The sequence below is a fragment of the Cebidichthys violaceus genome, unplaced genomic scaffold (assembly GCF_023349555.1).
Source record: "Cebidichthys violaceus isolate CVI_PGR_0920_01 unplaced genomic scaffold, fCebVio1.0.p SCAF_124, whole genome shotgun sequence".
NCBI classification, from domain to species: domain Eukaryota; kingdom Metazoa; phylum Chordata; class Actinopteri; order Perciformes; family Stichaeidae; genus Cebidichthys; species Cebidichthys violaceus.
Window position 1 is genome coordinate 101,235 of NW_027176290.1, and position 11,164 is coordinate 112,398.

An 11,164-nucleotide genomic window follows, 5' to 3' on the forward strand; every position below is an offset into this window, starting at 1 on the left:
CGGACATTTAAACTGCGTATATTCAAGTCATTTCATTCAGTTCAGAGTCGGTAACAGCAATAGTGCGTGAATGCTTCTGTCTACTGACGTAAGCAGCGTCAGCGCCTCAGCTATCGATCTGAACGATGTGCAAAAAAAATGCAACAAATCTAAAGAAAAAGGAGAAGTGCAGGAATCAACAGTGGAGAGAGCAAACTTCAAAATGTGGGTCAGCCTCGGATCTTGCCACAGTCACTATGGACCGTAAATGGGTTTGTATGTCTGGCAGGGTTACGTCTGGTTCTGGGTGTCTGCCAGACGCACTCCCTCTCTGTGAGCGCGCTCAGTAACCCTCAGCGTGGGAGAAACAGATGGCTCTCCCTCGCTCTCTATCCCTCGCTCCCTATCTCTCGCTCCCTATCGCTCACTCTCTACCTCGTTGTGTAATTAAAAGGGCTTCTTTATTGTAATTGAACCGCACGTCATTTTCATCCTCTCTAACACACACACGAGGAGGAGGAGGAGGAGGAGGAGGAGGAGGAGGAGGGCTGGTAGGGTTAGAAAAAAGATTGTAAGATTAACGGAGAACCAATTAAAAGGTGACAACGACACACAGCCCTGTACTCCCATTCCCAATTGATCTGTTGTTGAATCGTAATATTTCACTCTTCAATTAAAACAATGAGCCGGTGAGGATCCCGTGGGATTTAGATCCCTGCTGATCTTCGGCGCTTTTGTTTCGATGTAGAGACACCTTATCTCGACTCCTGTGGTTTACGGACGCTTGGTTTCCATGGCGATATTCAGGAAAAGCAGTCGTTCCACGCTGGCAGCGATACTAAAAAAAACAGGATGCGAGAAAGACATAAACAGCATATCCTGGGAAGAAAAAAAAACAAAAAAAAACGAGATACTGCGATCATGGAAACACTGCGAGTCTGAACTTGGTGAACTCTGGCTGCTGACACTCGCTCAAAGTTGTTTCCGCAAAGCTCCGCTTGACTTGTGAACGTTCGCACCTACACAAACACATGCTGGTGACTCGGCCGTGACATTTTGTCCATTTCTTCTGTGACGTATGAACTCAAAAGCACCATCGTAATATTCTGCAAACAGACGTGTTTTCAGCTCAGAGGTTAAGAAAGGCTGCACTGATTTAGATATTTCAAACATGCACACGTGTTGCTTTCCATAGTTAAAACAAGTCCCACTGTGTGTGTGTGTGTGTGTGTGTGTGTGTGTGTGTGTGTGTGTGTGTGTGTGTCTATACAGGTGCTGAATGAAGCCGTAGGAGCTCTGATGTACCACACCATCACTCTGATGAGGGAGGACCTGGAGAAGTTTAAAGGTCTGCGCATCATCGTCCGCATCGGCAGCGGCTATGACAACATCGACATCAAATCTGCCGGGGAACTGGGTGAGAACACACACACACACACACACACACACACACACACACACACACAGTCAGACAGGAAGTGAGAGTGTGTATTGGCCCTGTCTGTCTTTATGTGTTAAGAACATAAACATCATCCTTTAACGCCACCATTCATCCATCCATTCAGCCACCATGCTACTGCTATAGCACATACACACACACACACACACACACACACACACACACACACACACACACACTCTCACAGATATAGACAAAGTGTGTTCAAGTAGCTCAAACCGGAATGTTTGTTTAGTACCATAATTCACGTAAATGGCAGATTTGGCCACATGTGACGTTCAATTACTCGCCATTTCACTCCGGAGCTACTTTACACAGCAGGCTGCCACGCTTTTATTTGTTCCAGAGCCAGGCTCAGCGCTGCACACTGGGCTAGCTAACTGGCACCCCCCTAAATGGAAAAGAGCCATTGCTGATGTTATTAGTTACACCTTCAATTACAAGCGAATGTGTGGCGTTGCGGGCCGCATTGATGGGAGCATCAACAACGAGCCGCAGGAAACAAATAGACCGCTTTGTCCGCTGCATTGACTCAACACTCAAACACGGCATTGGTGGAAACGGTACTCGGATCCTCTGCTTGAGTAAAAGTAGCAACACCACGGTGCAAAAACTCATGTCTGTCCTGCGAGACAGCCCAGAGCTTTACTAACGTCCCCGTATCTCCTTCCACCAATTTGAAAGCAGCCAGTAGTGTTTGCAGAGAAAACCGCTGACATCTTGGTTCTGCACTTCTCTACCGAAATAGCTTTTTTTTTTACTAATCCTTATCTGCTCTCTGGTCCAACAGGCATAGCTGTGTGCAACATGCCAGCAGCCTCGGTGGAGGAGACGGCCGACTCCACGCTGTGTCACATCCTCACCTTGTACCGACGCACCACCTGGCTGCACCAGGTTTGTGTCTCTGTGTGGCTGAGAAAACGGACCGAAAACCAACCGGATTGAAATGAAGTAACTCTAGATGTAGTGGCTAGAGGCGTACGTCCTTCTATCGCAATATGAGCTTCGAGAATTACTCACAATCGTCGAGTGACAAATCAGCCAAAATTGAAACGTTTCGTTTTCTTTAGAATGTTGCGGTATTTGAGAGACGTTGATGTAAGATGTAGAAGGTACAGTAAAATGATTTGTCCCTCAAATCAGTTACAAGTAATCATCACTTAGACGTGTACTTTATCACCACGATCACAAGTGCAGACATTACGAAGTTTATCTGGCCTGTGTTGGACTGTAACCTTTTAGGATATCTGTAATAAGTCATTGTCATTCATGCCAGGCGCTCCGGGAGGGCACGCGGGTTCAGAGCGTGGAGCAGATCCGAGAGGTGGCGTCTGGAGCCGCGAGGATCAGAGGAGAGACGCTGGGACTCATAGGACTCGGTGAGTCACAACACGCACATGACTCCGTGGGGAGACCTACTTACCGCGCTGTTGTTAAAAGCAAGACGACGAGCCGCGCTCGCAGCTCTGTGGCTGCACGAATGGCAAGATGCTAATGTCTTCACCACGAGAACACGCTGATGCTTAGCAGGTATATTGTCTACCATCTTGGTTTAGCCTGTTAGCATGCTCATATCTGGTGGAAAGAAATGCACATTTACTCAAGTACAGCACTTACAGGTTGGAAGCATTGCCTCTAAACGGCTCTCAACATGGCGAAGCCTTAGCCCGCGGCTCATAGCTAACGATGCTAACGGCGCTAACAGCACAAAAGCAAATAGTTGTTTGCTGTTATATTAATACTGTTGTATATTGCTCCTTCAACTACAGTTTGGAGATACTTGCACTTAACTTGAGTATTCCATTTTATGATACTGTATATTTCTACTCCAGTACATTTCAGACAGCAATATTGTACTTCTCATTTCATTACATGTATACGACAACTGTAGTTATTTGTCGGATGAACATTTTAGATTAAAACATGATGCATTATTTAGGGTTAAACCAGTTAACTTTAGCTAACTGTATATAAAGTAGTTAAAAATAGCCTCACCTTGAGCAGCTTCAAGAGTAAAATGCTAGTTATATATTCATACATCAATATTGATAATCTAAAAATGGAATTTATAATAATATATCAATCACATTCTACTGCTACCATGAGTAATGTGGTACTACATAGCTACATCTTACAGCTAATTCATCTTCTGGGGACCACGAACGTAACCGAGCGACACATAAGACGGTCTTTATTTTGTTCGTGTCGTCTGATAGACGGCAGTCGCACTGAAGTTTCTAGTCAAAGGAGTTTTCTCTCTCTCTTCCATTTTCATTTTTTTTGTCCTTAGCTCAGCTAAATTGGCTTCCTGAGGAGTTAATGCCAATAAAATATAAGCGGATTAAGCAGAAAGCAAATTCTCTTCCCTGAACAGTCTGGAAGCCTTTTCCAGTAATAATGAGCAGACGTGCGTGCAGCCAGAGAATTATGTCATTTCTACAAGGCAAACGTCCCCCCCAAAAAAAAAAAAAAAGGGAACATATACAATGTAAACTGTGTATTCACATGCTGCTGTTACTGTAGTAATGTGTGCGCACCTCCGTGTGTTTGTAGGTCGAGTGGGTCAGGCTGTAGCCCTGAGAGCCAAGGTCTTCGGCTTCAACGTGATCTTCTATGACCCGTATTTGGCCGACGGTGTAGAAAGATCCCTGGGACTACAAAGGGTCACCACACTACAGGTAGCACGCACACACACACACACACACACACACACACACACACACACACACACACACACACACACACACACACAAGCTCGTGCAGTGGTGAGCAGCTGTGAAAAGTGTAAATAGAAGATTGGGATTCATCTTTTTTCAGCAACTTCCCCTGTATTTCTCCTCAGGACCTGCTCTTCCACTCCGACTGTGTCTCTCTGCACTGCAGCCTCAATGAACACAACCACCACCTGATCAACGACTTCACCATCAAACAGGTGGAGGGACAGCACACACACACACACACACACACACACACACACACACACACACACACACACACACAGAGTTATGACTGAGCACACTAGGATGATTCATTTATCCCCGCGTCGACCACTACATCCCATGGCCATAAATATTAGAGAAGCGGACACCCAGGGAAGTCCACTGCCTACATACAGATGACTGAGGTTCTGTAGTGCACTGCATATGATGACTGATGAACTCAGGAAATATCTGTTCGTCCTTCATCTCCTGGGCCTCAGCCACAGGCGTATTATACCTTCAAGTATTTCTGACCTTACCGGAAGAAAATATAATATATTAACATTACCTTTAAATGTCGGGTTGGAGCGCTACCCTGTTAGATCAAAGATGGACTGAACGTGTGTTTGTGTGTGTGTGTGTGTTAAAGATGCGCCAGGGGGCGTTCCTGGTGAACACGGCCAGGGGGGGTCTGGTGGACGAGAAGGCTCTGGCTCAGGCCCTAAAGGAGGGGAGGATACGTGGAGCTGCTCTGGATGTTCATGAGACGGAGCCTTTCAGGTAACACCTGGCGGAGATCTGCACCTTTCTAGTTTCAATTATGAAATTGTGTGTAAAAGATCTAAATGTATCTTATATTATAGTTGGGCTTTGCATCTTTGATAGTAGGTCTATAATACTCAGGAGATAAAAACACATTCAGTGAATAAAAGCTACATGGAGATATGGGGTCTGGGGTCCCTCCCCCCGACATATTCTGATGGGTTTTTGACTTTAAACTGTCATTTTATAGCATTTAGGACAACTGTTATTACTATAGATAATGTCCCAAAAGCTTAAAGACAAAAAAATGTTAGAGTTAAATTTCATTATTTACACAAATCACAGCGAATGTGAGCTTCACCATGGACAGACACAGAGGTGCACTGACCCACTCACAAACACACACACACACACACACACACACACACACACACACACACACACACACACACAAGGACCCAGTCAAAACCTCATGAATTGTTGCCTGCCGTCACTGATTTCACCGCGTTTGTACGTTTGTCAGTTTCAGTCAGGGCCCGCTGAAGGACGCTCCCAACCTGATCTGCACCCCCCACGCTGCCTGGTACAGCGAACAGGCATCGCTGGAGATGAGAGAGGAGGCAGCCAGGGAGATCCGGAGGGCTATCACAGGTAGCGCGCACACACACGCACACACACACACACACACACACACACACACACACACACACAGTGTGATTTCATTTTGGTTTCTCCGTTCACACTTCTGTCGCTCCGCTCCTCTGTTGTTCAGGTCGTATCCCGGACAGTTTGAAGAACTGTGTGAATAAGGAGTTCCTCTCCCAGAATAACCACTGGGCCGGTGTCGACCCAGCTACCGTTCACCCCGAGCTCAACGGGGCTTATAGGTAATAATCATCAGGATAAAGAAACCAGTAGTGGTCAGTGCAGTTTCATTTTTCTCCCCCAAACCCCGGTAAAGTGATTGATAAGTTTCTGCCAAATGTCTTGACAGTAGAGAATGTGACGGATATACTGATGTACACAGAGAATGTTACTGTTAGAACAACAATGTGTTTCTGGGACTTTGTCTCTCTCTGAGATTTAATAATCAAAACTTTTGATCGATTGATTGAGAAAATAATCGCTGGATTAATCATCAATGAAAAAATTATCATTATTTGCGGTGATTTCATCATTTTGTTGATGCTGACGCTGCACGAATCCAATCCCATCTTTCCTGCCAAAATAAAGTGTTTATATAAATATAACAGGGCAGTAAACTAAATATTATTACAAAACGACCTCATTTTCTATATTAGCTTGGACATTACAAACTTTTAATAGAAACCCTGAGATGCAAACAGGGAGCTTGAAATGTGCAGACGTGGATATTTACTATCAATCTTTATGAAAAGAAGTGTGGGATACTTTGGAATAAAAGTCAGAATTCATCATCGTCTTCTGCTCTGTTTTGATCATTAAAAAAATAAAATGTACTCTGTGGTACTAAAGTGTGCTGCAGTATTACACCAAAGTATTCTGTTAATTATTAAGCTATACTTGTTATTATTCAATTTGCATTTAATGGAGGCCGACTGCAGTGCGTTTGTGCAGATAACAACGTGTCATATTTGTAATTTTAGTTTCAGTTTTACTTTGATGACTCAGTTTTGCGTCTCTCCTCTCTCTCTCCCCCCTCCCCCCCCCCCCCCCCTCTACTCTCTCTAGGTATCCCGCAGGAGTGGTGAGCTTGCCAGCTGGCGGCCTCCCGCCTCCTGTTGAAGGCATGGTGCCCAGCGCCGTGCCCATCATGACACACACCCTCCCGCCCGCCGTCACACACCCTCCTCATGCCCCGTCCCCCGGACAGAATACAGTCAAGCCACCAGAGGGCGACAGAGAGCAGCATCCGAACGACCAACTGTAGGATCACGGCGGTGAGCTCCCGAGTGACGAGTTGTTATCAAGAGTGTCAGGTGGACAGGTCGAGGTCCCAGTAACAATCGATTCAAAACACTCTGGCAAATTGGTATCCCAGCAGCCGGTTCATACTCCAAAGAAGAAGAAGAGAAGATGATGAAGACTATACAGAGGATGATGAAGAGGAGTGGATAGCTGTCAGGCGCTCCATCCAAAGAGCGAGACAGTTGTCCTCTGCTCCGAACAGACGTCCTGAGAAAGACTGTAAAGATCCACAGGATGATCTCCAGACAACAACTACAGTAGTCGAGTTACTGCCAGAGGCTAAAAAAATAAAAAATAAAATAAAAAACAACAACAACATATATCTGTTGATTTGGGAAGAAAAGATTCTGAATCAAATTCTGCTGTCTTAGACTGTAGTGTGTCCAAAGTTAGAGGGGCAGGTTCCGTGTCTTTCTCTCGTTTTCTGTGTACTTTCTTTAGTTTGATGTACAAGCAGCAGTAGTCGGTTATGAGCTGAATGTAACCCGTCTGTGTACAGTTCGTAGACTCACGGCAACAAGATGCTGATACTCGTATGCCGGTCTTAACAAAGTCAAGGGTTGTGTGATCTCTCCATGTAGCCAAACTGGTTTCAGAATACAATATCTGTTTTCTTTTGCTTCATGTGTCCCCAAATTAACAAGCCCCCCCCCCCCCAACCCTCCAGAAAAAAAAAAGAGGCAGCTTTTTGCACACCATCTCAGGAAATTAAGTTTCCGCAGTTGGTATATTATTATTTTTTTTTTAATTTGTTTTGAATATACCTTTTTATGCGACTTAGTGCTTTTGTTTTTTCTACCTGCTTGCCTTTTTTCGTGTCCTGCTACATTAGATACAAAGAACTTTAACGAGAGCTAAAGTTGATCTGACGTTTTGATTTTTTGTTTGACATGTTTAAGGGGCATGCGATTTTGCTCTTGGGACTTTGTTTTGTAAATGTTTGACCCATATCGAGAGGAGGGTTTGTGGGAGGAAAAAGGCTGTGGGGAAGGTGGCGCGATGGTATGCTTGGACTGGGACGACTTCATCCCTAATCGCCGTTTGAATTCACAGAACAGAGCGGTTCGGGATGAAGCAGATTACGGACAAAGGCAAACGCACTGATACTTTTGTTGCGGGTCATTATTGTCGTCTTCGTGTCTAAACATCCAGTACTTCCACCATTTCACACATTTAATTGTCCGAATCCTGGAACGTGAAACGGCAACACCAAGGTTCACATAATCAGTTATGCTTCGCTCTCTGCCAAAACCATTGTTGGGTCCCGATTGAACTCACTTGTACAGATGTCTCATCCGGTTAAGAACAGTTCATGTTTACCGACTGATGAGGACCAGCTGTGTTCTTGACGTTAACCCAAATGTTAATGTTTCAGATCCGCTACCAACTGGAGGTATTAAAATACTCTACGGCCAGTTTGATCACCTTTTCGACCAAGTGAAGACTAGAATGTCCGCACGTCCCGGTTCCTCTCTCGTCTAGTGTTCCTTCAGCATTTCACGATGGGTCCTTCCCGAGTATACCGTTCAGCCACCCTCTGTGGCCTCTGTGTCTATGTGTACATATGGTGTTCTGCCTGCCTGTGTCAATGTGACTTGGTTGTATCTGTGTCTGAAAAAGCAGCACTGGGAGAAGGGGGTGGTGGCTAGCACTCTCCAAAGAGGCATCATTACAAAGACTGCCGTCTAAATTACACAACTAAAACACTTTGTTTAAAAAAACACGACAAACTGCTGAAGGCTGGACTTCAGATCTAATCCAGCATACTGAGCCAGTAATCTCTGCGTTTACTGGTTCCGTCCTCAACATGCAAACGAAGGTGCCGCTATACGCCGACGCGATTCTGAAACTCTCTTTCCATCCCGATTAACTGACTCCAGTTCAAGTGTTGTGTCGATGTCAGCTGGGACAGCTGAGTGACGGTGCTTTTTGGATCCCCTTCTACCAGCAGCTGAGTAGTCCGAACAGTCCACTGTGGCCCAACCCGGTCTTCTTCATGGTGAGGTAGTAAGGGTAGCGATCAGGGATGGAAATTTCACGACCCATTGGCGAGTACGTCTGAGTAAAGAGGACTTAAATGTCACCGTCAGACAACAGCCACAAGATGCTGGAGTAGTTTGAATTTTACTATTAATCTTTCCTCACCAGATGCCTGTCGTTATGTGTGTGTGTGTGTGTGTGTGTGTGTGTGTGTGGGGGGGGGGGGGGGGGGGGGGACTCTTTGCCAATACTTCCTGATATAAACTGTAAGCATTCCTCATTCAAACCGATGGGTGCCACAAGCAAAAACAAACAGACAAGCTATTAAAGGGACAGTTACCCCCCCCCCCCCCAAAAAAAAGACATGTCTTACCTGTGTCCTGTAGTGCCATTTATCGATCGAGATTGTTTTGGTGTACATTAATCTAGTTTGATAAATAGCCCTACAGGTAAGAGTTTAATATGTAGTTTTTGGTTTTGGGGTGAACTGTCCCTTTAAAGTGTCGCGGTGCTCTTTGAAATTCCATCCCTGGTCGTAACACACAGTCCACTGTTGCCTACCTTGGTCCCCTTTATGGTAAAGTAGTAGGCGTAGCAATATACAGTATATACATATTCTATATTCTACAGTAAATATCATTATTTTTGGTCAAAACGGACAACCTGACAAAGATATGTTTGTGACTGTATGCATTTGTATGAATTATTTTAAAAGGAAATAAACTGTGGAAAGGTGAAGCTTGTGTCTCTTTCACGTCTGAACTCAATTATTATCACTTAATTAATAATAAACATAATATTTTGATAATTAGACTTTCTCCAAAGATTTAGAACTTTATGGTTTTCTTTTCCGAATGTTACTGGAGCTGTCATACCAATAAACACAATTTGTTTAAATAATTCTAGCGGTGAATAGACTGGTTAAAACTATTTACTGAGTGGGTCGTGGAAATAAAAATAACTATTTCCATAATTTATTTAAGTTTTTCTTTCAAGCAGTTTCTAGCTTCTCAAATGTGAGAATTTGCCGCTTTCCTTTATCCTTTGTTGCAGTTAACTGATCACCATCGGGCTTTGGACTGTTGGTCGGACAAAACAAAACATATGAAGAGGTCGCTTTGATGTTTCATGGACCAAATGATTAATCGATTAATCTGGAAAATAATCATCAGGCTACTCCATAGTTAAATTAGTGCAGAGTCTGCATTACAACAGTGCAAATCAACATCCTTTTGTATGCATACTGACATGAGTATTCTTACATTTATGAACTGAAGACACAGAATTATATATATAAATATATATATATATATATATATATATATATATATATATATATATATATATATATATATATATATATATATATATATATATATAAAGGACATAGAAACAGCGTTTAAAACTGCTGCCACATTTCTAAATACTACTTTGCTCAAAATCCAGGACATTTCTTATTTTTTTTTAATAAGTTCCTCTTTTCTACAAGTAAAAGCAATAAATAAATTGTGGTATTTTCACTTAATTAGTTTGGCATCTGCGTCCATCAGCTCTGAATCTAAAGTTACTAGTTGACTCCAACAGATGTCACTAGAACAGCTGAAACAGTCACACACCGAGGAGAGCGACACTCAAATCCGCTGCTTGCATCTGTTTTCCAGTTCATTTTATTTACGCAATAAATCTATATTCATCTTTTGGGTGTTCCTCGAGACATATACAGCGCACCTGTGTCACATTAGTGCGGCGGTTGTCAACACGTCTCGCAACAGTTCCCAGTTATTGACTGCTCAAGACACGAAGCCATGGAATCAGAGATCATACCTATACGCACTCCGCTATGGAATATTCATAAATACAGTGCGGGATGGATTCTTTCAATCGTTTAAAAGCCTCGAGATGATGGATCAGATGTTGGACTGAGCCAACAAGAACTCTTTTCTTCCAATCTACGAAGGTCGGTGGGTTTTTTTTCTGCAGAAATAAGATACAGTATAAATATTCAAGAATCTGTTCAACAGTTGAAGGTTTCAGAGGCCAAGTCTATTCTTCTGCTGTCGTTGTCTATTGGAGAAACAGAGCTGGTTGTCAACTCGCACGCTGCCAATCACGTGAGACCTCAAATTGAACCGAGTGTGTCTGTGGGGGGGACATTAAAAAAAAAAAAAGACCTTCATCCCTTTGTCTTTCTCTTTATCTAGCTCTCTTTTGCTCCCTGCATACCCCCAGAATCTCTCCATCACACTCTCTCCTTTTCTCTTTGGTCACTTCCTCTCTCGCTCTCTGGTTCATCCATTCAAAGTTACAGCCACTGGAACAGGCTCTCCGGCAGCTGGAA

The 11,164-nt window shown here is 43.7% G+C and overlaps 1 protein-coding gene across 2 annotated transcripts; it reads left to right on the top strand.

Moving 5' to 3' along the window:
* Positions 1–1,229: 1,229 nt before the first annotated feature.
* LOC137869509 (C-terminal binding protein 1) lies at positions 1,230–9,564 on the top strand. Of its 2 annotated transcripts, none has more exons than XM_068706921.1 (9): positions 1,230–1,396; positions 2,229–2,332; positions 2,715–2,817; positions 3,992–4,116; positions 4,281–4,370; positions 4,787–4,917; positions 5,423–5,550; positions 5,672–5,786; positions 6,610–9,564. In XM_068706921.1, the coding sequence occupies exons 1-9, from the start codon at positions 1,279–1,281 to the stop codon at positions 6,806–6,808; spliced, it is 1,113 nt and encodes a 370-aa protein (XP_068563022.1). In that variant the 5' UTR covers positions 1,230–1,278; the 3' UTR covers positions 6,809–9,564. The 2 variants fall into 2 exon arrangements, with proteins under 2 accessions (XP_068563022.1, XP_068563023.1); XM_068706922.1 differs by having other exon boundaries at positions 5,672–5,819; positions 6,610–6,698.
* Positions 9,565–11,164: the final 1,600 nt, after the last annotated feature.

Excerpts from the sequence above, each read along its gene's own strand:
- LOC137869509 (XM_068706921.1), top strand. The coding sequence starts at position 1,279 with ATGTACCACACCATCACTCTGATGAGGGAGGACCTGGAGAAGTTTAAA. Across the intron at positions 1,397-2,228 it reads CAAATCTGCCGGGGAACTGG|GCATAGCTGTGTGCAACATG; the intron begins GTGAGAACACAC and ends CTGGTCCAACAG. Across the intron at positions 4,371-4,786 it reads ACGACTTCACCATCAAACAG|ATGCGCCAGGGGGCGTTCCT; the intron begins GTGGAGGGACAG and ends TGTGTGTTAAAG.